Source organism: Asterias amurensis, chromosome 10, assembly GCF_032118995.1.
Source record: "Asterias amurensis chromosome 10, ASM3211899v1".
Lineage (NCBI taxonomy): Eukaryota > Metazoa > Echinodermata > Asteroidea > Forcipulatida > Asteriidae > Asterias > Asterias amurensis.
The window spans coordinates 15,254,928-15,280,201 of record NC_092657.1 but is presented as its reverse complement, the minus strand read 5'-3'; the positions used below and the strand labels follow the sequence as shown (position 1 = coordinate 15,280,201).

The window sequence follows — 25,274 nt, the reverse complement described above, 5'->3', positions numbered from 1 at the left end:
TCAATCTACAAGCACTATGCTAGCAAACGTGTTCTTCAAAGTGGTGTTCTGTGACGGATAACTTGGGGCGCGTCCTCGACATGCAGCGGGTTTGAACTCCAAGAGAAGTGGTACGGAGCTGTCTCAGTAGGATGGTGTGAGATGTAAGTGTGTGTTCAGGAAGTAGTCATTGACTATCGGCTCAATGCGCTCTGAGAGGAACAAACTGTAGATGCCTGCTTTCTCTCCTTTGAGAGGCCTGCTCTCCCACGCGATATTGTTCAGCCCTTCCCATCGATTACCCTTCTTCTCCAATAATCGATCGGTCACAAGACTTGGGTATCTCCGGGGGTTGGGCAAAAAGATATTATTGCACGCCCGCTAGTTCCGAATGTGGATATCATTCCAGCGTCTCTGCTTGTTTGAAAAATACACTGCATGTTCACGGCACGTTTAGCCCCATACCTTGTGTTAGTCTTGGTGCAAGACGTTTCTCGTTTCCTTTTAACGCACACCGCGGCCATTCACCGACAGCGCGCGCACCGACTCACCTTACTTATAGTCCACTCAATTTTTTTTTTATTTTTTTTATTAAGATGAAACGAATACATTATTGTTTCCAAAATGGTTTTTATTTCAGTAACAACTTATTATCCAGTGCATACATCCATGTAATGGACATCATTATTTAACATTGATGCACAGTGAACTGCACTGCAGTAAAGCAAAACTTTAAAATAATCTGTTATAAAGAAAACTGTATGATACATAACTTACATGGTTTTCTTTCAAAGTAGTCAGACACATTGTACATGATATGTGAACAAATTTAGGGTGAGATAGAATAATAATTTAATAAACAAAATACGCCAACAATAGTCACTTGTGAAACCGGAGAATGTAACAAAAAAGGATGAATACTGTTGTCCAAGTAAGCATTATTGTTCATAATCTGCAATCTTTGCATAGCTTTCAGAATGTTTTGTTTTGCTTTTGTTTTTTTTTTCAATTCAGTGGGATGTTTTTTTAGCTAAATAATTGTGGTTGGTATAAGTTCTAAAACAATTAACCTTTCAGACATAATTAAATCAGGTTATTTCCACTTAATCCTTAGCAATCCTGAGATACATTCAAGTTCAACTATGACATAAACTGGTGACACGAAATTAGTTACCCGTGATCAAGTGAGAGCAAAACAAATACAATTTAAAATGCAAACAAATAATAAATAAACAATAACAAAAACATGGGCTACGCAAATATTGAAAAAAAAATTATATTGTTATTTGCTAAAAACAGGCATAACTTCAAACTAACGTAATAACCGAAGAAGAAAAAACCTGGTTTGAAAGACCTATAATTTGTGTTGAAATTACCCAGAAATGTTTCAATCCGAAGCAACACTCGATATATATGTTAATCTATACACAGTGGCGTAACTAAACATTTTTATTTGGTGAAAGAAGTGCACGATTATTATTGAATATGTTAATTGATATAATATGTTTGATACACACCAATGCAGCTCAAAAACCGTCTATAGTCAGGATGTAACAAAAGATTGCGAAAACAACAAAATCTTTGAGAACGTGTCATTTTGTACAAGATAAAATAATAATATTAGGCCAAGTAAAAATCGAAAAATACAAATGTTAAGCGTCTCCGCCCGCTTCCTTTTTACAGGACACCTCTTTTTTTTGTTTTGTTTTCTTAAGCTTTTTTTTATGCACATTTTGATTTGTTATTTTTTTAAGGGTTATTTTAAATGATTTCAGCAAAAAAAAATAAAAAATAAAAAAATCTGAATGTCTTGTCTGAATGCCTTGACCAAACTGTTTCATTAATGTTTTGTGTATTTCAGCAGCAGAAGAAAAACAGTTGATATTTGACATTCATGGCGGCCATCTTGAAATAAAAAATAAAAAGCCCCTCCGCCTTCCTTTTTTTTTGAGAAACCCAGACACTAAACATATTTCTTTTTTTTACTCGGCCTTATTGTAACAAGTGTAAGCCATCAAAAAAAAAATACAGGGCCGAAATTGTGGGTGTTTAATAATCTAGTTTTAGTTTAATAGATGTTAAATTTGCATCGGGGATAAAAAATATTAATTTTTGGTTTTTACCCATATACACCGATGTGTGTAGCACTGTATACTCAGTACTTTCCCGAGTCCTGTGAAAAAAAATCACAGACATTTTTACTAGGGTGGGATTCGAACCCACGACCTTTGCAATTCTAGAGCAGTGTCATACCAACTAGACCACCGAGATTGCCCGGTAGCTAGAGGCAGTTCGAATCCTAGCAGCGGGTACTGCAAACGATTTAATAGATGTTAAATTTGCATCGGGGATAAAGAATATAAATTTTTGGTTTTTACCCATATACACCGATGTTTAGTTATGAAACGGACATTTAAAATAGGCCTACCTCTCAATTGCACCGCTTGCTTCAAAGGAGAAGAAATGGTCTAAGCAACGAAGAAATGGTCTAAGCAACCTTTTTCGCTGGCCATTTTTGTGCTGTAGTAAATTTCTCTGTAGTGCATCTGACCATGGAGGTAGAAATTTCTACCCCCATGATCTGACTTTGTGTTTACGGAGCTATTGGTCTGCGTTCAGACCACCACGTATTTAACAGAACTTTGTCACATCCTGCACTCTCTGTAACCGCAAAACCACATTAAACATTTACCGCCAATACGATCGCGCGCGCGTTTCCACGCATGGCACGGTTGGCACGGTTGGCTTGTGCGTTAAGCGCTCGCCTCTCACCAAGGTGACCCCGGTTCGATTCCCGGTCGGGGCCATATGTGAGTTGAGTTGTGCGTTGGTTCTCCGCTGTGCCATGAGGGTTTTCCAGACCATCCGGTTTTCCTCCCTCTGGAAAAAATCAAACACTTTCGATATTGGCTGTGCTCCGTCGTCATAATGGGTTGATGTGGCTGGCAGCTGAATGCGCCCCCCCCCCCGCCCCCTCTGGTTACGCAACTGTTTATACAATTTCCTTGTTAAGTTTTTACCAACAATTATGAGCTATAGGGAGCCCAAGATCACGGCACGGCATTTAAACGAATTTGAGATGACGTCAGAATGCCATCCAAACGAGATAACAAAGTCTAACTTTATCCCGTCTAATTGCTTTTTCATTATGACCCGCAGGCTGAACAAATAATTTAATTCTCAGTACACTCAAGCATTATAAACACATTTGCATGGTGCAGCAATGTTCTTTTCAGTACGCTTTGTTGTGACACCGTAAATGTGTAATCTAACGTATTCAACAACAAAAATTGTCACACAGATTAACCGCATGAACGAAATTAATGTTTGTGTTGTTTAAATAATAGAATATTCAACCAAAAACTGTATACAGATTGTTTTCTTCTTCTAATTACATATGAATTGATGGTTTGTCATGGTTCGATTTGCTTTCCGAAAGGTCTGTGTTGAATGTGTCTAAACTCTTCACATTCATACTGCGTTTGCTTGCAGATATCTTCTGGCTTTTAGTTCGCTGTTCAGTAATGGACGTATAGAGAGTGTAGAGGTAAGGGTTCAATGACGAGTTGATAGGGAGAATAAATACCACGATCCAGGCATACATGTCCGGACCGATCACAACGGTGCCCGTCTGTGACAGAATCCCCATCACGATGACCGGCATCCAGCAGGCGAAGTCAGTCCCGACAATAACCGCCATTTTGATCGCCATTTTGATTTCCCGTTCACGGTGTGCGGCAACGCGGACCTTATCCGCAGTGCGCTTGACCCTGACGAAGATTGCAATGTAGCAGATGAACACCACTAAGAAACAGACGAGGTTGACCCCGAGAAAGAGGATGATAGAAAAGATCCAAGCTGGCTTCTGCCCCGTCCCAATGGGAATCGACACCGTCTGGCTACCGAGGGGGTTATCAATAGCGCCCTCTTTGAGCATGAAGTCAGTCGGTTTGGTGATGAGCGGTAGACCAATACATACATCAGATAAGCCGTATATATCCGAGTCCGAACCACGAATAAAGACCGTAGGTCCAATACTAAGCCCCAGTGCTATTGACCAGAGGAGCAGGACTATAAATATTGTCGACTTCCTCCTTAGCCTCCACCTACTGAATGGATACACTATACTGATGAAGCAGTCGACACTTATCAATGTGACGATGAAAACAGATGCCTCGCTCGACATGACGGACAGCACACCGGCTATTTGGCAGACCACAGTCGACCTCCACTGTTTGGCGATCTGCGAGTAACCCTCCCCGTAGTATACATCAGCCCCTGCTATGATCAGCATGTATACCCCCATCATGAAATCGGACACAGCAAGACCAAGCACCATGATGGACCGGCTTACCCGGGATGGGTGGTTGTGTGATTTCCTATCACATGACTCTTTTATTCTCTGAATTATGACCACTGCGTTGCCGATAAGAGCACTCAGGCCTAGAACCCACATGGAGACACGTAGTAATGTATTCTGCATCAGACTGCCGCATAGGTTCAATGGAGGTTGTAACTCAGTCGTCTCGCATGAAGACTCCTTGAAGTTCGTTAAAGATTTGACGAATTCACAGCAGAGTCGGTAGTCGTCAACATATCTGTGATTATAAAACAACTGACTAATTGTATCGGGCTTTGTTAGCCAGTTTCATCAAAATCAAAGCCCATCCCTCAAAGTCAACTACTTTCTCCTAATTCATTTACATCATGCAAATCTGAATTGTTTTTCCAATGTTTGTCACTTGACAAAAATATTAGTATTGAAATGTTATCCGAAAGTAAATGTGTTACAGTGTTCACGGAAACTTATTGAGTTTTCATGTATTATCAAAGATTTTGCAACTGCAATTTCATGCCATTCTATTAAAGCCATTATACACTTTCAGTATAGAAAAAAAAAAAAAAAAAATCACAGATCTACAAATCATTTACAGGGTTTACAGAAGGTAATGGTGACAGACTTCTCTTCAAATATTAGTCCATGAAATGCTTTTTTCTTTTTGATAGCGAGAATTTCGGATTTATTTTAAACATAATGTCATGACACGGCGAAACGCGCGGAAACAAGACTGGGTTTTCCCGTTATTTTCTCCCGACTCCGATGACCGATTGAGCTTTTACGGGTTCGTTTTTTTTATATAGAAGTTGTAATCCACGAAGTGTGGGACTTGGACAATACTTTTTACCGAAAGTGTATAATGGCGTTAAGAGGATATTAACTTCACTGATGTAATAATGCCAAAAAAAGAACTTTGAATGTCTTAAACAAAATGGAATGTCTCTGAATGACATAACAAGGAACTGTGTGTACACCAAATAAATAGGCTTTCATAACCTAGCAGACAAAACAAAACTGGAGTTGTAATAAATAAAGTAAGGGACAGGTGCGTGAATATCAATGAGTGTTGATGAAACTGAATTTGTATTTTAAATAAAAAATATGCCATGGGCTTGGTGGATTCAAGCCGGGGAAAAGATTCATATTTCAATAACTCTGGCTGAAATTGAACTGCGAGGTTGACGGTCTCGTGAGGGAGAAAATAATATGCCGACTCTGCTTTTATATTCCCCCTTGAGATCATCGACCTCGCCTAAGCGATTTAACGATTTAATTGGTAGTCGTTTTAAGACACCTGCTCCTAGGGGGAAGACCGTCTCACCAACTATTGAAAAGGTAAACAAGTTCAGCTGAGGACAGTTTAAGGGAAGGTACACGTTTGGTAATTACTCAAAACAAATATTAATTTAAAAACTGACTTGGTAACGATCATTTGAGAGTTGTTGATAGCATAAAACATTGTGAGAAAAGATTCCTCTGAAGTAGCAGCTCTTTTAAAAAAGAGGTAATTTCTCTATATCTGAACGCACACAAATTGGTCTAATGAGGGTGTTTTTTTTCTTTCATAATTTTCTCCCAACTCCGATGACCAATTGAGCTCAAATTTCCACAGGTTTATAATTGTATGCATATGTTGAGATACACCAAGTCAGAACACTGGTCTTTGACAATAGTTACCAATAGTGTACCTTCCCTTTAACTAAGCACAACATTGATTAGAACAGACAGCGACCCTCACGATGGGCAAAATGTGACCCTTGTTAAGTAGGGGTGCCCAAGCATTGTGAACAACGGATGACCTACAGCAAATTGTCTACGGTTGTATTAATCTTGTATAAGATTGTATCAATATGACACCTGACAGACTGATTGAAAGTATTATACAAGATTGGTTGAGCCGACACTGCCCAAGGGCAACAATAATTTTCAACAGTTTCCAGCGTGTAAATCATATTGTACTTTATTTGATGAAATAAGCTGGTGCGTGTCTTTTCCCCATACACTGTAAAAAGTATCCGTATTCTAACGGACTCCGTGAAGTGAATTATTCCGAAAATGTCGCCGTTATTTTACAGGTTTATCGTATATGCAAGTATTAATTATGCTAATCAGTGTAATTACAATCAACCACGTTCGCCCAAACACATACTCATAATAAAATACATGTAAGTACATAGATTCAGCCACAACCGTGTACACAGGTACAAACCCACGTTAAAGGATTTTTATATTTTACAGAATGAACAACTTTGTCCGTGTAATGTTGCTGCATGAACACGGAGTTTGTTTTTAATTCAGTAAAATATAACCCGTAAAATAACGGCGAAATTTAAGGACTAATTCACTTTACGGAGTCCGTTAAAATACGGATACTTTTTACAGTGTACGTTTTCAGCTTTATGCTTATCGGATATTATGACTTCCATTTCGACAACAGTCAACAATCAACAATCCATGACAATCCATGACAATCCACAGTACACATTGTGGAAGACATGGGAGTTATCTTCTTCTGTTTTAGATGTGGGTGAAACTCCCTATAATAATGGGGAGGGGGTGGGCACAGTTAAACCGAACAGCTGTGTTTGAACTCAAAAGCCATGCAACATTGGATATAAGTATCACTAGGTCAACAAAGGATAACATATTGTACGTATTAACCTTATTATCAAGCATAATTTAAGAGAACAGGGGTCGATTTCACAAAGGGTTAGGACTAGTCCTAACTTAGGACTCCTAGGAGATATACAAATTGCATGGATAGTCCTAAGTCAGGACAAGTCACCGGTCCTAACTCGAGATAAGACTAGTCCTAACTCTTTGTGAAATCCACCCCAGTATTCATAGCTAAGTAACACATCGTGAATTAGTGATTTCGAAACTTACAATTTCTCCAAGCTGACGAGATCCGTCAGGGCGCCCCCATCGACGTAAACAGGGTAGTCATTTGGCTGATCTCGGATAAGAACCCTGATGATAAAAAAAGGTTCAAAATAAAACATGATCTTAAAGGGGCTGTGTCGTCGTCTTAATTGGTATGTGACTGTGAATTAAAGGCAGTTGACACTATTGGTAATTACCCAAAATAATGATTAGCATAAAACCTTTCTTGGTGACGAGTAATGGGGAGAGGTTGATGATACAAATTATTGCGAGAAACGGCTCCCTCTGAAGTGCCATTGTTTTCGAGAAAGAAATAATCTTCCACGAATTTGATTTCGAGACCTCAAGTTTAGAACTTGACGTCTCGAAATCAAGCATCTAAACCCACACAACTTCGTGTGACAGGGGTGTTTTTTTTTGTTTTTTTCATTATTATCTTGTAAGTTCGATGTCCGATTGAGCTCAAGTTTTGACAGGTTTGTTATTTTATGCATTTTTACCAATAGTGTCCACCGCCTTTAAACTAGGAGTTGTTATCCAGTTGCAGAACGCAGCACGTTTTCTCAATATTAATTGTTATGGGGAGGGCGCTGTTGTGTGTTACTGGGTGAGAACTAAAATAAATTCAAAATGAAAGCATTTCTAAAGCATTTATTACGCAAAATGTTTTTTTTTTTATTCTATTTCTGGCCCCCGTTTAATAACTTGTCGCTACCCTTTTATTTGTCATTCGTTATTCATGCATGCTCATTCATAACAGAGTCATGGACAGTGGTGCGAAGCCAAACAGTTTAAAATGTTGTTGGATGTGTTTAACAAATCGTTTTTGAGTGGGAATGAAATACTGTATAAAACTTTGTTTCAACCAAAAGTGGTTTAAAAAACACAATAACAACAATTAATATCAAAAACAAAACCGTTAAGTGGGAATTTACACAACCGATTCTTTATACACCGATTAAAAAACCTTTAATTTAAAGACAGTAAAACAATTGGTAATTTTCAAAGACCAGTCTTCTCACTTATTGTAACTCAACACATTCAATCAAATAATAAACCTGTGAAACCTCGAGCTCAATTGGTGGTCGAAGTTGCGAGATAATGCAAGAAAACACACCCTTGACACACGAAGTTTTGTGCTTTCAGATGTTTGATTTCGAGGCCTCAAATTCTAAATCCGAGGTCTCGAAATCGAATTCGTGGGAAAAAAACTTCCTTCTCGAAAACTACGTCATTTCAGAGGAAGCTGTTTCTCACAATGTTTTATACTTGTAATCTCACCTAAATTACTTTTCACCAAGTAAGGTTTTGTCCTAGTAATTATTTTGAGTAATTACCAATAGTGTCCACTGCCTTAACAACTTAATTATAAATTACAGTCTTACAAGGTTTTCAAGCTATCGAGACCATGGAAAGCTAGGGATCCAATTTGCCGTAGTGGTACATCCATTGCAATCCTATAAAGTAAACAAACAAACAAATAAACAAACAATCAGGGTTGGTATTGATTTTGTATCAATTCTATTCTTCTCAGATTGTGTTTCCCAGCAAATATACATAGAAACTCCAGATTGTTGACATTATCTCCAAAATGGTACCTCCTTTCGAATTTAAATGTTCGCATATAAGTTGTAATATCCACAATTAACAATTATATCGAGCGTCATACTGTGAAGTTTGATTGGTTGAGAACCAATCATGTGACGCGCAACAAAAACGCATGTTACATGGCTCGACGGGCCGGGTAACATGAAAAGTGATGATCATACCCAGCGTTGGTCGATTTCCAGCGCTGTGTACGAAACAACTGTTGGTTCGAGGGAATTGTTTCTTGTTCGTCTGCTTATTAAACAATGGATAGTCCGTCGTAATAATATTTGAAGATGACAACAGAACTTCGAGAAGAGGAATAACAATTATACAAAGGTTGTACACCCTCGAGGGAAAATGGCCTCGCCTCGGGTGCCCGTTTCCCCCTCGAGTGTACAAAACGCCATGGACCCCGTCACAGCGTGCAACAATTGTATAATGTACTATATTTAGCCTTTTAAAATCTAGCAAAATGTTCTGGATACCTTTCGCACACTGGTTAAAACAGAGGACAGTGTATGGTGACACTTTGTGAAATATTAATCGAAGTCTTATATATCGCACGTATCTACCAACAAAAGGTACTCAATCTGCTGCTGAGTTTACACACATTTTCAGCAAGAAAGGTTATTGCAGTGATTAATTCTGAGACCCAATTTGTGTAGCATCTTATTAGGGTTTACAAGGTGCTACGGCGGCGCATACAGCACCAACGCACCTCTGCGAAGTTTGGCAAAACCATTTCAGCAGAAAACGCGGTAAGGAGTGACCGACAACAGTTGGTTTAATTCACACGTTATGATGAAATACTCACATGGTTTCCAAACTGCTGAGCCCAGAAAAGAAATCAGGCCTGAAAGTTTGGATAAGATTCTCTGAAATATCTCTAAAAAAAAAATTTAAAAAAATGGATTATTGATTATTAAAACTGATGATTCAACATGATCAATTGATGCCCTGGTATTTTGATGCAGATAAACTCCATTGTGATACTTGCGGGTAAAACTTACAAAAAGGTCAAGCTGTGCAAATCTACAAAGGTTATATGATATTAAAACTGCTGATTTAACGTGGTGCCGGATGCTGTTAAAGGGTGCGTTCGTTTAGCTTCACTAGGTCGACCCCGGTCTGCCCCGGTACTTTCGAACATCTGCTTTGACGTCATTCCTGGGAATCTACCGGGTCAGCCCCAAGTGCCCTGCTTGTGGAGTGGGTCTCTTGGGGTTACCCGAGGTGCATGGCGTCTCCACGAGAGGGCGAGTCAGTGTGATCGTTCGTTTAGCTCTTGTCAGGGGCTCACCCAAGTGAGCACCGCGGGGTAGACCCCGGTGTGGCGGTTTCAACTGTCCGCTGTGTTCAGTTTTCCGAATGACCAAATACGGTAGCATTACGTCATACGATGCCTGCGCACATCAAGCGAAAGTAGTCCATTTTTAGTGCCGTATTGAGTCGTCCGTTACCCTCCTGTAGCTGTCATGGCGGCGTCCACGAGTCGAGTACAACTAGCGGCAAACGCGTGGATCGTATGAGTTGTTTTATATGCAAGCAGAGTGTGACCTGCCTAAAGTTGAACCCATGAATACAAGTAAAGAGTGGGGCAAGATATTATGTGACTACACGGAAAAGAATCGTAATATAAACAATTTGGGGTCACTGCTGAGAGAACTACAGTACTCGCCAGGGTACTCGCGGCGGTATCTGACAGGTCGCCCGGAGAACTTAACACGCCGGAAAGCTAAAACCGTTAAACCAACGTGATGATATGTCCGACTACGTCACCCGGAAAACTGACCACGGCGGAAGACTCAGACCGCCACACCGGGAAGCCATGGACTGATAGTGGCAGGGACACTTACAAAAAGGTCAAGTTGTGCAAATCTGCAAAGGTTCCTGGCATCAGATGGGTTATTCCATTGTTCACCAAGGATCTGGAAAAAATATAGGGAAACAAGAAACAAATTTACAATTCAAGAATCTAACTATCCTTAAAAGGACTGTGGACACTATTGGTAAATTGGTAAGTTGGTGTATCTTAACATCTCAAAATCACAAACATGTGACAATTTGAGCTCAATCGGCAGTCGAAGGTGGGAGATATTAATGAAAGAAAAAAACACCCTTGACGAACCATGGCCTCTCGAAGTCGTGTGCGTTCAGATGCTTGAGTTCGAGACCTAAAATTCTAAATCTGAGGTCTCGAAATCAAATTCGTGTGCAACTACTCCTTTCTCGAAAACTACGTCACTTCAGAGGGAGCTGTTTTCCACAATGTTTTATACTATCAACCTCTCCCCATTACTCGTAATCCAGAAAGGTTTTATGATAATATTTATGTTGAGTAATTACCACTAGTGTCCACTGCCATTGACAGCCCAATCATGACAAACACCCCTAAAAAAAACATTATGCATGTATAAATAACCACATACATACATAAATATAACATGACATTGTATGCTGATTTGCCGAATTTGTGTTACCCCTCACTCAACCCTAAGAGGTGAGTTAGGGGGGAACTCAATTTCGGCAATTAAGCATCCAATTTTATTTTCATGTGTTCGAATTATAAACCTGTTTTACCTCTCCAGTTGTAACTGCGTTTCAAATTCAGAATTGTGACAACTCAATTTCGTTTTGAATCGCGTTAAACACCCGTTCAATTCTAGTGTATCTCATTTTGTTCGGCACCCCCGAACAAAGATATTGACAAAATAGGGACAGCGCCAATATAGGGCTAGATAGCTCAGTTGGTAGAGCGCCGGCACGTTAATCCGGAGGTCGTTGGTTCGAATCCCACTCAATTATTTGTTCAACCCCAAAAATCATTTTGTTTTCGTGACACACATGCCTTTCAAGAAGCGTCTGCGAATTTGAATTCTACTCTGATGAATTATTAAATTGAATGATTATTTTGCTAAATCGAATGACGCCACATTACATTTGACTAATCGTAAAACGAAATCGAATCACCCTTTTGATTAGCATTCGATTTCGCGCGAAACATAGTAGCTTGGTGGTTCATTGTGGGGTGTCGTGGCCGAGTGGATAAGAGCACCGAACTCAAGCTCTGATGCTTCTCTTCAGCAGAGTGTGGGTTCGAATCCCGGTCGTGACACTTGTGTCCTTGAGCAAGACACTTAACTATAATTGCTTCTCTCCACCCAGGGGTAAATGGGTACCTATGAGGGCAAAGATGGTTCTTGTGATTTGTTTAGCCATGTAGCGCATATAAATGTCGCTCAGGCTGTATACTCCCCAGGGAGCTGAGATGGTTTCAGGAATGATTTAAGGCCCAGTGACCAGGGGTAATGAAGTCGGAAGCGCTTTGAGACACCCCGTGAAAATGCACTATATAAAAACCGTGTATTATTGTTATTATTATTATTATTACTTAGGCTGCTCGTTGTCGAAATTGACCGAGAAAACCTCTAGCAGAAAATACAATGCAAATACAAAGGAACAATAACATAGTAATAAACTTGTTTCAGGAGGAATCACTAGTTGTTCTAGTTGACCTTGAACTTACAGCGCATTTAAATGTGTGAATCCTTTAAACATTCCAACCTCCAGAGTGGTGAAATTTCCTCCAGACAGCGTTCTGTAAACAAAATAAAACTAATTTCATAAACAAGGGAACAAAAGGGTATCGACCAGTTCTTACACCTCCGTTTAAAGACGGCTGGGCCGAATTGCTGGGTGATAAAAGCCCGAGCCAAAGGACGTGTAAGAGCGAGTTTCATTCGAGTTTCATTCCGATTCACGAGTGCACTTTTGATAAAAATCCTTAACAAAATACAAAATACAATTACAGACACATTGACAGTTGCCAATTTGGGGTTTGAAATATAAGTTCAAAAACTCGATTCCAGGCCTAAGTGAATTTGAGTCTAAGACTTTATGGGAGTATAATAACCCAATAGAAACATGTCAGACCTAAGCCATCATCAAACGTCACACGTGTATGTATTAGCACTTTGGTATGTCAATGTATACAAATCAATAATTGTTGGTATCGGAAGGCATCTTTTAGGGATAAGTTTTGCGTTAATTCGTGTGGGTATAATGTTCAGTGTTGTGGCTACAATTGACTAGTTTTTCAGGGGCCGTTGCCACCCATTCATGTGGCTCAAACAGCTAAACCATTTAACCACGATTGCCTCGTAAAAATGGGAGCTAGTAATTTCTGGTGGATTTAGGCGCATGTATCAATCTATAAATTACTATAAATTACTACAGACTACTTCGTATTTGCCCTTTATTTGACACTACCTTGTCACTGTTCCCATCCACCACCAAAAGACGCCCTCAGATTAGTTGACATACTTACAGTGCTTCCGATATAGGAACGATGTTCTCAATAGTCGTCTTGTTCCAACCATCTTCACAGATTACCTTGAGATTGCCCGTGTCGTCATACCAACATTTACATTCACTTGGACACCGTTTATCTAAAGCAACCAGAAATAAAGTGAACACATTCATTCAGTAACATTTTTTCAACGCTGCAATTTTATAAAAAAAAAAAAAAAATAAAAAAAAAAAAAAAAAAAAGTTGAAATTACCCAAATAACACAGTAACATGGGATAATAAATATATTTGGGGCACAGTGAACCAATAACACTCGGCAGAATGACAACATTTAGGAGTAAGGTGAAACAGGACGCTTTTGTACCATAACCTATTGACACCGCAAACTGGTATTGGCACACGGTGGGGTTCTCGCAGTGGTAGAACCCTGGACAACTCATGTACTTTTTTCCCGACACAAAACACAGTGTGACATATGTGTTTGCATTACACTTACACAGTTTAGAGATGTGCTATAGTTTTTGAGAAATTAGTAAAACAAATCATTTTCGTCTCAGTTTTAGCATTTTAAAACGCATTTACCGGATATGCTTATGGTTTTTGTATAATATCATATAACTGGTTAATGTGATTTTACATGCTCAAAAAAAATGGTTGTCTTCCTGAGACGAACATTATTTTATGACTTGTTTTACTCATTTCTCAAAAACTACACATCTCAGTTAGTAATACTTGAAGGGAAGCTTTCCACTATCATTGTCTTTAAACCTTGTAAGTTTAATGTAAATCTGTGGAAATTAAAAAAATCTGTGGAAATTAAAAAAAAAAAAACCCGAATCAATGAACTGCTTATATTCGCCTTATTTGTAAAATTGTGTTTCACAACTAAAAATCAGCGTATTTTAACACAACATACCAATCATATTTATTATTATTATTATTGCCGTTGCCGCTGCCGTTGCCGTTGCCGTTGCCGTTGCCGTTGCCGTTGCCGTTGCCGTTGCCGTTGCCGTTGCCGTTGTCGTTGTCGTTGTCGTTGTCGTTGTCGTTGTCGTTGTCGTTGTCGTTGTCGTTGTCGTTGTCGTTGTCGTTGTCGTTGACGTTGTCGTTGTCGTTGTCATTGTCATTGTCATTGTCATTGTCATTGTTATTGTTATTATTATTTTTTTTTTTACCACAATTTTCTTCATCGTCACCCAGGTGGCAGTCTGATCGCCCATCACATACCGCAAACTGGTATTGGCACACGGTTGAGTTCTCGCAGTGGTAGAACCCTGGACAACTCACGTTTACTAGAACAAACAGCCAAATGATAATAATTGTTTATAACATTGATAACGGGATAACTACCAACGTTTTTGTTTGAACAGTTTAAGGGGGAGGTACACGTTTGGTAATTACTCAAAACAAATATTAACTTCAAAACTGACTTGGAAATGAGCTTTGGCGAGCTGTTTATAGTATAAAGCATTGTGAAAAACGGTCGCCTTCAAAGTAGCATAGACTTTGAGAAAAATGTAATTTCTCAATAAAGTAACTAGAAGTCCTTTGTTTATATCTGAAAGCACATTTTGTCCAACAAGAGTGTTTTTTGTCATCATTTTCTCGCAATTTCGATGACCAATCTGAGCTCAAAATTGTTATTTAATGTGTATGGTCTTTGACATATATACTAATACTGCGCAGTGCCTTTAAAACAATTTAATAATGCTTCAAACTGAAGATTATAAACACAACCAAAAAGTATAAATTTCAACTTAAAAAAAATATAAAAATCTGGACTCTAAGCAACTTTCATAAAAATTTACCCATGTAACAGCCTTTGGTTTTTAACTTGGTGTTAGAAACCCGAAATGATTCTTACGTCACCACTTCCCGGGTTGTATCATCAAACTGCGCGAGTGCCATGGCTACGTAGTTATGTTACAGGTTGAGTTATATCTGGCTTTTTCCCTTCAAAATTAAGGGAGTCATTTGATTCCCATTCATATATAACTTTTCGGTCAAAAAACATCAACACTTTTGCGGTCAACAAGTAAAATAAATGCAATAATTATAAATGTTCAATGATTTATTTCAACACAACAACCCTCCAGCTTTGTAACGGTACGGTCCGGTCAAGGCCCTTGGGTAGATAGTATCGCGTGATGTGGCACAACTGTTTCAGTCGCTGCTCTCGATCAATAGGAATGAAGAAACTGTCTTATAAGCACAGGTGCGAACTCGCGTGTCACGCCCATTTACTGGTCATAAACAAAAGTTTATACACATCCACGTGACGCGCTTTCCATCAATAGGAATAGCAAAACTGTTTTAGGAACAATTAAAACATGCTTGAATATAATGTAAGATCCGAAAGTCAACTTACCACACTGGTTTTCATCTAGTCCACTTCCCTGACAGTCTACAAAGCCATTACAAATGGCGCCCTCTAACACACATGATCCGTCATCGCAGTCAATCAATGACTCATCGTGGCAAACATGTTCATCTTGTTGAAAAATAAAGTGCAGTGTTACAAATAAAACTTAGTTGGTTTTCGTAGTATCAATGTCATAACGTGAGCATTATTACAATGACGTGGGTGAAAGGTGGCCATTTAAAATGCAGATAAAACTAGACAAAACAAAACTTCATGTTTATTGGGTTTACGGGTCATTATTGCGGCAGTGGCATTTAATAGCGTTTTTCAGTAGCAAATAATTGTTTGTCCTACTTTATTTAATTCATGTGTTTTGCTTTGTGGCTTTCAAACACTCAATGATTATCTGCTGTTTTACTCATTCAGCCATTTTGATGTGCTCAGCCCCTTCCTCCTTCCAAGTCACTTCCTTCGTAGGCTACAGCTGGCCTTGGGTTTCATCTTTGTGGTGGAAAGGTCCGTTTTCACTTTCAAAGGGCTATATTCACTTGGATGTTGTTTAAATAAGTATTTTATGGGGGTCCTTTATGAAGGATCACAAATGCCAACACGGGCAATAGAGTACATCGTCTCCGTGGCATGAGAGTAATTACTGCTCTGTTAAATGCAGTGGCCACTATTGGTAATGTTACTCAAAATAATTGTTAGCATAAAACCTCACTTGGTAACTAGTAATGGGGAGAGGTTGGTAGTATAAAACATTGTAAGAAACGGCTCCCACTGAGTTGGCGTAGTTTTCGAGGAAGAAGTAATTGTCCACGAATTTGATTTCGAGACCTCACAATTAGAATTATTTAAGGTCTCGAAATCAATCATCTAAAAAAAGCATACAACTTCGTTTGACAAGCCGGGGTGTTTTTTATTCTTTCTAGTTATCTCGCAACTCCGACGACATATCGATCTCAAAATTTCACAGGTTTGTTATTTTATGAATACACCAAGTGAGAACAATGGTCTTTTGCAATTATCAATAGTGTCCACTGTCTTTAAGCCTCGGTCACGCGTGCCTCGATAACAATAACGAACACGAGAATGATAACAACGCACGCCTTCGATTGGTTGAATGGGCGTGGGCATATTCTCAGTGAAGCATTTCAATTAATGGAATGCAATCTCTTTGTGTCGTTATTGTTATCTTTATCGTTTTCGTCATCGCTGCAGTGTGACACGGCCTTAAAGCCATTGGACCCTTTCGGTAAACAGTGTTAACCAAGGCCCACACTTTGTGTACCATAACTTCTATATCAAATAACAAACCTGTTTTAATTTAGGCTCAATCGGTCATCGGAGTCGGAAGAAAACAACGGAAAAACCCACCCTTGTTTCCGCGCGTTTCGCCGTGTCATGACATGTGTCTAAAATAAATCCGTCATTCTCGTTAACGAGAATTTATATTGTTTTGCTGTTTTTTCAAAGAGTAAAGCTTTTCATGGAATAATATTTCAAGAGAAGTGTTTCACCATTGCCTTCTGTAAACCCTGTAAGTTATTTGTAAATCTGTGAACTTTTATTTTTGTTTCTGAACCGAAAGGGTCCAATGGCTTTAAGCACAAAAAGCAGAACCTTGACTGAGAATAGTATGAGATTGGTACAGATGGTGACCCCCATTGATATTCAATATATTTGCCATTGTATTGCAACACCTACCTTGGTCAATCACATTTGATATCTTCAAATGGAACCCTTTGTACTCCACCGTTGAATCTCCAACGAATGAAATATACAGGGAATCCATATTGTTGAACACCAGCGAGCGAACTTTGCTGTCACCGTGCAGTGCGAAAGACTGGGCGGTCCCTCCATACGGTTCAAACAACAGAACATCCCGAACTGTCTCTGTCAGAAACTCTATGATTTTTATTCGAATGGGCGTTATCTGGTTTTTGACATAGACCAGCCACCAGCATCCTACACCCGCTGGGTAGTTAAGGGGATAATTTGGCGATTTTAGTTCGTAGTCATTTATTGCATTCATGAAGATGTAGGGCTCCCCACACAGCGCTGAAATAAATAAGAACAAACATGAACGGACTTATCCAGTCATCACAAAACTCACTCAATGTTTGTTCATTCCCCATCAATCCAACATGGAAGCAGTGACAGCACCATCATTCGATGTTTGTGTCAGGCAGTGAACCTTCAAGTGTTGAGAGACATGCGTCCCATCACCACCCATCAAAAACAGTACCTTTAAGGCGCGATCACACAGGCCCCGATAACGAGAACGAAAACGATAACGATAAAAATACTCGCCTTCGATTGGTTAAATGGGTGTGGGCGTATTATGCGTGGAGCATTTCAACCAATGGCGAGCGTGCATTTTTATCGTTCTCGTTATCGTTCTCGTTATCGTTCTCGTTATCGGGGCCTGTGTGCCCGGGCCTTTATGATGATTTTTACTCGCACCTTGTAAAATACTGCGTCCTTGCGACCACGAAACACGCGCACCCCTAACCACACCCTAGCCAAGCAGTTAGTTTTCTACGTTAACCATCAAGCATCAATCTGCACGTAGGTATTTGTTTTGAGAAATTCATACCTAAAATAATATGAGTTAAAGGGTTTTGATATAGTTTGTATATCTTGTTGTTGGCCATGGCCGTGAATGAAGATGTATGTAATACAATTTACCTGTCCAAGTTCCACAGCTTCGTTATCAGTATAAGTCATCGAATTTTTGAGAGAACAAAGTTCAGAGCAATGTTTTCAGAAGAGCCGCGTAAAATAATGCATTCTACAACAGCTAAAATATGTCCGTCTCCCGAGACAACATTTTCGTGACATTGTTTATCTCACTGCTCAAAACACTCAAAAACAAACATCCAAATGGTAGCTTTCTATCCTCACTTGTTTTTAATCGTTTAAGATTAGTGTAAATCCGTGGACATTCATTTGTTTGTAACCAACCTTTTAAATTTGTTTAATAAAGACGACTACATTACGTTATTACCTGACGAAAAACAGAGAGGCAAACCTCTATCTGATGTGTTGTTCTGAACGCATAATTGCAAATCGAACACCACGCAATAAACTTCCCCTTCTTCACATGTAACTGCAAACAAAACAAACATGATGTAGAAGTAATTGTTGTTTTATCAAAAATGTACCGGTGACGCAGGAGATGATGAACCCCGAGAGATTCGATTCTCCCCTATAATGGCAAACACTGGGTCGATCCCGTTATGTGTTTTTTTTTTCCAGAACGAACGTGGGTAATTATCTGCACACGTTCGTCCTGGAAAAAAAAACCCGCCGCACACCGGGGTCGACCCAGGGATGCTAAACTAACGCACTCAGTGTACAAACTTCTTATGATAGCGCCCTCAACCTAGTTTCCATTGGGGGACCGAATCTCTAACGGGTAGATTTCCCTGGGACATCGATGTGGCAGGAAATGATGCAATCCGGATGTCCCCCTACCGCAAACCGTGTACACGAAACTTACTCGTATAGCGCCCTCCTTTGATTCATCATCCATCATCCCGTGTTATTTAATAATAATAATAATAATAATGAAAATGTCTAGTGCGCCTTGTATGTAAATGATGACACTCCTGGCGCAAAAGACATGAACTCTGCTATAATACACAATGACACAAGACAATACAAAGTTTGGAGGCTATTGTTTCCGAAATAGATATGTTTTGAGGTGAGTTTTGAATTTAGAACAAGTATCTGCTTTTCTGAGTTGAAGTGGGATGCTATTCCAAAGAGATGGTCCGGCATGTGAAAAACAGCGACCACCCCAGGAGTGCAGGCAACGTGGAACGTTCAGGAGCAGATGTTTGAGGAGCGGAGCTGTCCTGGAGGTTTGTACACATGGATTAAGTCATTGATGTAGTCAGGTGACGTGCTATCCAGTGAGTGGAAGATCATAAGGAGAACCTTAAAGATGATGCGGTCCCGAACAGGCAACCATTAGAAACAGAATCTTCGGCGGAGAGACTTCCTTGGGACACCTGTCTCCTTAATGTGTCAACAATCCGAGTGTTTAAAGACCAGCCATAAGACAATAAACTGCCGTGAGACACTCGAAAATAAGCCTCAGTTTGTGGAGCTTCGTCATGTTTAATCGATTTGTGTTTTAAAAGTTTTGTTTCTTTCTTCTTCAACAGATTATCACAGTTGGTATGTCTTTATCATTCCGCTTTAATACTATAAACCAAAAGTGTGCGTCCGTTCTTTTGTGTTATTTCACTGTAAGTCAAGCGCCTTTCAAACAACCCATGTATTAAAGACAATGGACACTATTGGTAATAATTGTCAAAAACCAGTCTTCTGACTTGGTGTATCTCAACGTACGCATAAATTAACACACCTCGAAGTTTTGCCCGGCTAATGAAAACACCAGTGCGCATATATTATAGTTACCTTCATTTGTCTGTTCAACTTGCAGCTTAAAACCTCCCTTCTGGAATACATTATTGGATCTGAACAGTATTGACACTTCATTCAATGTAGAGGCTACGGTGATTGGGTACTGTCCACTGAAACGTAATGTACGAACAAATGATATTAGTATTGAGTTTATGTTAAAGATACTGGACACTATTGGTAATTGTCCCCAAAAAACAGTCTTTTTACTTGGTGTACATCAACATAATATGCATAAAATAACAAACCTGTGAAAAGTTGAGCTCGATTGGTCGTCAAAGTGCGAGATAAGTATGAAAGAAAAAACACCATTGTCACACGAAGTTGTGTGTTTTCAGATGCTTGATTTCGAGACATAAAGTTATAAACTTGAGGTCTCGAAATCAAAATACATGGAAAAATTACTTCTTTCTCGAGAACTACGTCACTTCAGTGGGAGTTTTTCACAATGTTTTATTATATGAACCTTTGCCCATCATCGTTCCGAGTGATGTTTTATGATAATAATTATTTGAGTAATTATAAATAGTGTCCACTGCCTTCCAATTAAATACACTGGACACTATTGATAAATGTCAAAGACCTTTCTTCTCACTTGGTATTTCTTAGCATGCATAAAATAACAAACCTATGAAATTGGAACTCAGTTGGGCGAGATGATGAGGAAAAAACACTATTGTCACTCGAAGCTGTATGCTTTCAGAAAACTCACAAATCTAATTAAGAGGTATCGAAATCAAATTCATGGAAAATAACTTCATCTCGAAAACTACGTTACTTCAGACCGAGCTGTTTCTCGAAATGTGTTATACTACCACCCCTTCCTCTTAAAAGGTTGTATTATAATATTGATTTTCGGGAATAACCAATAGTGTCCACTTTAAAATATTCTCTACAACATACATTGAGAAACGTATTTTATAATTCGAAAGGTGGTTGATTATCATTGCCATTCCCCTCAGAACAAAAATATTTTAGGAATCATTGCAGATAATATTGTTCCTCTACTTTCGTCGCTGCATGAATATCATCTTTAAATTTTGTCAACATAGACGACACTTCATATGCACAAACTTGTACTGTTAGAAAAGTGAGGGAAAACATGTTACAATACCATACTGCACAGAGGTTAGTGTTAGGCCTTTCATAATCGCAACAACAATTAAAACAATTACAAAATGCATTCTTACCCCGAGGCAATTAGCGAGCCGGTATTTAAATTATGACTGTTAGTAATAAATAGCAAATCGTGTCCTTGGTCGATGTCAAAATCCAGGAAAGTTACGGCCACGTAATATCCCACTTCTGCAACCACTATGTACTGACACTGTGTACGCTCTGGATAGCGATCTGGCCAGAGCGGTGACGTAATAAATACTGAGTCTGGTTTGGAAACATCAACGCGGCCATTGATGCACTGACCTGCAGTTTAAAAGGGAATACATAATAAAACTTAATCTTTCGGCCAACGACATAATTATTTGTTCATGTTTATAAGAAATTGTAAAAAAAAGGTTGACATTACTAGAAGGAGCAAGGGACGACGCGCAGAAGAATGGAACATTTCAAACTATGTTTCAACACATTCCTAGACTTTTAACTAGTACTAGTATTGCTGGAACTGAAACTATAATTATGCTTCCTACCTAAACGTACAAATGGTTTTGTTTCTATCATTTTCTTCAAAATGAATGTGCTGGGTTGTTTTGTGTGAATTACCAATCATAAGTTCACGGGACCTATCGCATAACGTCACATCTGAAGGACGAAACAATGTTGCATAATGGCTAAAATGTCAATACAAAAAATTATAATTCACACTTTGCAAACCAACAAAAGAGCAGAGCTTGTGTCCGGTGATCTTAGCCACATGGCAACGGTACACCACTTAAAGCGCTTACCAGGGAATAACCAGAGACCAGAGAATAATGCACTGTGTTACGGATACCCATGAAGTACTTATCTAATTTTTTTAAATGTAAGGGAAAATTGTGCGTTTATGAATTTACAGACAACGAGAAGGGCCTAAATTACAAACTTAAATGTCACATTTCCCTTCCTCATCGAAGATGTTGGTACATTTTGTAACGAAGCACAAACGTCAATATAAACCACAAGGGAAACGGACTGTGTAAATTTTGAAATGATTTGGGGGTTAACCGTTTACGGTTGTATGGCTTTTGACTGACAAAGATATTGACAAAATAGAGACACCGCCAACGTAGGGTTAGATAGCTAAGTTGGTTGCGCGCCGGCACGTTAATTCGGAGGTCGTTGGTTCGAATCCTATGTTTTGGCAACGGGTACCACAACGATGTAATATATGTTAAATTTGCACCGGGGATAAAGAGTATTAATTTTGGTGTTTACCCATACACCGATGTGTGTTAGCACTGTATACTCAGTACTTTCCCGAACTGCCTCTAGCTGCCGGGCAACCTCGGTAGTCTAGTTGGTAAGACACTGCTCTAGAATTGCAAGGGTCGTGGGTTCGAATCCCACCCGAGTAACCTGCCTGTGATGTGTTTTCACATGACTCGGGAAAGTACTGAGTATACAGTGCTTTATCGGTGTATGGGTAAAAACCAAAATTATTATTCTTTATCCCCGATGCAAATTTAACATATATTATATCGTTGCGGTACCCGCTGCCAAAACATAGGATTCGGACTGCCTCTAGCTGCCGGGCAACCTCGGTAGTCCAGTTGGTAAGACACTGCTCTAGAATTGCAAGGGTCGTGGGTTCGAATCCCAGCTGAGTAACGTGTCTGTGATATTTGTTCACAGGGCTCGGGAAAGTACTGAGTATACAATGCTAACACACAAAATTAAGAAATTGGTCTACCAGGCGTTATCTAATGTGAAAGTTAAACCAAAATCAGTGGAAGTTGCGTTTGGTGTCCCACAAAAACAAAAAGTACCAAGCATGCCCTTTACATAATGTCTTACCACAGTCGAACTCATCCGAGCCGTCATCACAGGCATAAAGGGCGTCACAAAGAGATGACCTGGCTGCACAACCAATGCCTCGGCACGAGAAGTAGTCATCTCCACAGGACACTGGTCATTAGAATAAAATGATTTCCAAATAAATAAATAAATAAACACAAATTGCCAAGGTCGTGGGTTCGAATCCCGCCCGAGTAAAAATGCCTGTGATTTTTTTCTTATACAGGACTCGGGAGAGAACTGAGAATACAGTGCCACACACATCGGTGCATATGGGTAAAAAAATAATAATAATATTCTTTATCCCCGATGCAAATTTAACATCCATTAAATCGTTTGCAGTACCCGCTGCTAAAACATACGATTCGAACTGCTTCTAGCTACCGGTCTAGTTGGTATGACACTGCTCTAGAATTGCAACGGTCTCGGGAAAATACTTAGTATACAGTGCTATATGGGTAAAAACCAAAAACTAGTATTCTTTATCCCCGATGCAAATTTAACATCTATTAAACACATTTTAAAGATACATGTTGCCTTGCACTTGGGCTAACTTGTTGTTGACAGCACTGTTATGGAATGAATAATGGTTGGAAATACATTTGACAGTGGATTGGTGTACGAACACTGTGTGCCATTTGGCTAATAGATTGCACCTTGGAATGCATATTTAATATATTTGATTACCAAGTAACTCCACGAAGTGGATTCGGGCACGGGGTGTAGTTGATTAATGTTTAGGTTCAGCAAGCAATCGGTCCTCTGAGAACAATGGCATTCTTTTGATGATTAAACACAAACCCGTTGCCTTGGATCGGTCGAGTTGGCCTATGAAAAGCGTTTGTAACCGTTTGTTGAAACATGCACACGGTTGAAAAGATTATTTAACAATAGAATACAATGATCCACACAAATATGCCTCGAAATTGCACGGTTCTACATGAAGAAGTAACACGGTCAGCCAGTTATGGGAGTCAAACATTAATCCCATAATTTATGGCCGACCGTGTTAGTCTACGAGGTTAAAAGGATAACACGCTATTTCGAGTGATACTTGTGTGGATCATTGTATTCTATTTTTGAAAGACCTTTCTAATCATATGTACTTTACAACAAACGGTTACAAACGGTTTTTAAAGACCAACCTCTGGTGACACATAAATAAGTACCACTTGACTAAGGTTTACAACTAACAAATGAGTTCCCACACACCGGGCTTTCACTAACACTTCCGCAGCTAAATGTGTGCTAAAGAAAAAAAAAAACACACACACAGAAAGGCTTTAAGTAATATGTATGGGAATCATGTACATGCATATGAAATGCTCAGCTTTTAACAAATCTTTTAAAAGTTGTAAACAATGTCAAATATTTATTGTTGTTATTCAGCCGAAAGTACTGACATCTAAAGTCAGTGTGCCGCTTTAATATACGCTTTTTTACCATCACAACCGAATTCATCCTCTTTCTCAGGGCAGTCTGGCCATCCATCACACACGGCTGATAGGGGGATGCACTTCGGTCCCGATGGGCACGAGAACTGTCCTTGATGGCATTCTGGAGGTGGTAAAAAAAATCATGGGCAAATGTGCGGCGTACCTTAAAATAACCAAAAAACACGCATGATTGGCACGCAATGGATTGTGATTGATATAAATAGTGCACGCAACACCGGCAAAAATATGTAAAAATGGAGCACTAAAGCTTTCATCTTTGCAAGTTGATTACAGTTGAAATGTTCGTACTTAGTTTACAAACATGCAATGTATGAATTTAAAGGAACACGTTGCCTTGGATCGGTCGAGTTGGTCTTTGAAAAGCGTTTGTTATAATATGCATATGGGTAGAAAGATGCTGTAAAAGTAGAATACAATGATCCACACAAACATGCCTCGAAACTGCACGGTTTTCCTTATACCTCGTCGACTAACACTTTAATTTATCTTTCTAACCATATGCATTTCATAACAAACGATTTCAAACGCATTTAATAGACCAACTCGTCCGAACCAAGGCAACGTGTTCCTTTAATATTGCGCTGAATCATATTTGCTTTCAAACCAGCTGGGACCTGGTTTGACAAACTGTTGTTGGCGTGAGTTTTGTTACAATTAAGGGAATAAAAGGGTAGCGACGAGTTCTTATCCCGCCCATTTAAAGCCGACAGGGTCGAATTGCCGTGTGATTAGCGCACGCGCTGTTACTAATAACTATGAATTGAGTTCCGTGTGATAATCTTGCGGGCTTGACACGCGGAAGCCAGCCGGTTATAAACACTGGTCATTATCAACCGTTAAAACACCCCCACGTGACGCGCTCTCCACCAATAGGAGTTGTAGAGAAACTCATCGGGGTAATTATGAATACTTTGTTTATCAATATATGTACCACACTGGAAACTGACTGGGTACATTTTAAAATAATGTCGG

At 39.3% G+C, this 25,274-nt stretch overlaps 1 protein-coding gene across 1 annotated transcript in view; it reads right to left on the bottom strand.

The window, feature by feature from the left end:
• Positions 1-3,200: 3,200 nt before the first annotated feature.
• The window catches only part of LOC139942723 (uncharacterized), a 43,336-nt gene continuing 21,262 nt past the window's right edge, over positions 3,201-25,274 (bottom strand). Inside the window, exons 17-31 of the mRNA XM_071939520.1 lie at positions 24,289-24,402; positions 22,846-22,956; positions 21,087-21,318; positions 19,894-20,009; positions 18,473-18,574; positions 17,170-17,523; positions 15,469-15,591; positions 14,276-14,392; positions 13,119-13,239; positions 12,318-12,389; positions 10,648-10,719; positions 9,606-9,677; positions 8,587-8,658; positions 7,205-7,288; positions 3,201-4,577 (exon numbers count right to left, since the gene is read on the bottom strand). Coding sequence (XP_071795621.1) covers positions 3,371-4,577; positions 7,205-7,288; positions 8,587-8,658; positions 9,606-9,677; positions 10,648-10,719; positions 12,318-12,389; positions 13,119-13,239; positions 14,276-14,392; positions 15,469-15,591; positions 17,170-17,523; positions 18,473-18,574; positions 19,894-20,009; positions 21,087-21,318; positions 22,846-22,956; positions 24,289-24,402 — 2,969 coding nt within the window. The 3' untranslated portion in view covers positions 3,201-3,370. The remainder of the gene's footprint in view (positions 4,578-7,204; positions 7,289-8,586; positions 8,659-9,605; positions 9,678-10,647; positions 10,720-12,317; positions 12,390-13,118; positions 13,240-14,275; positions 14,393-15,468; positions 15,592-17,169; positions 17,524-18,472; positions 18,575-19,893; positions 20,010-21,086; positions 21,319-22,845; positions 22,957-24,288; positions 24,403-25,274) is intronic.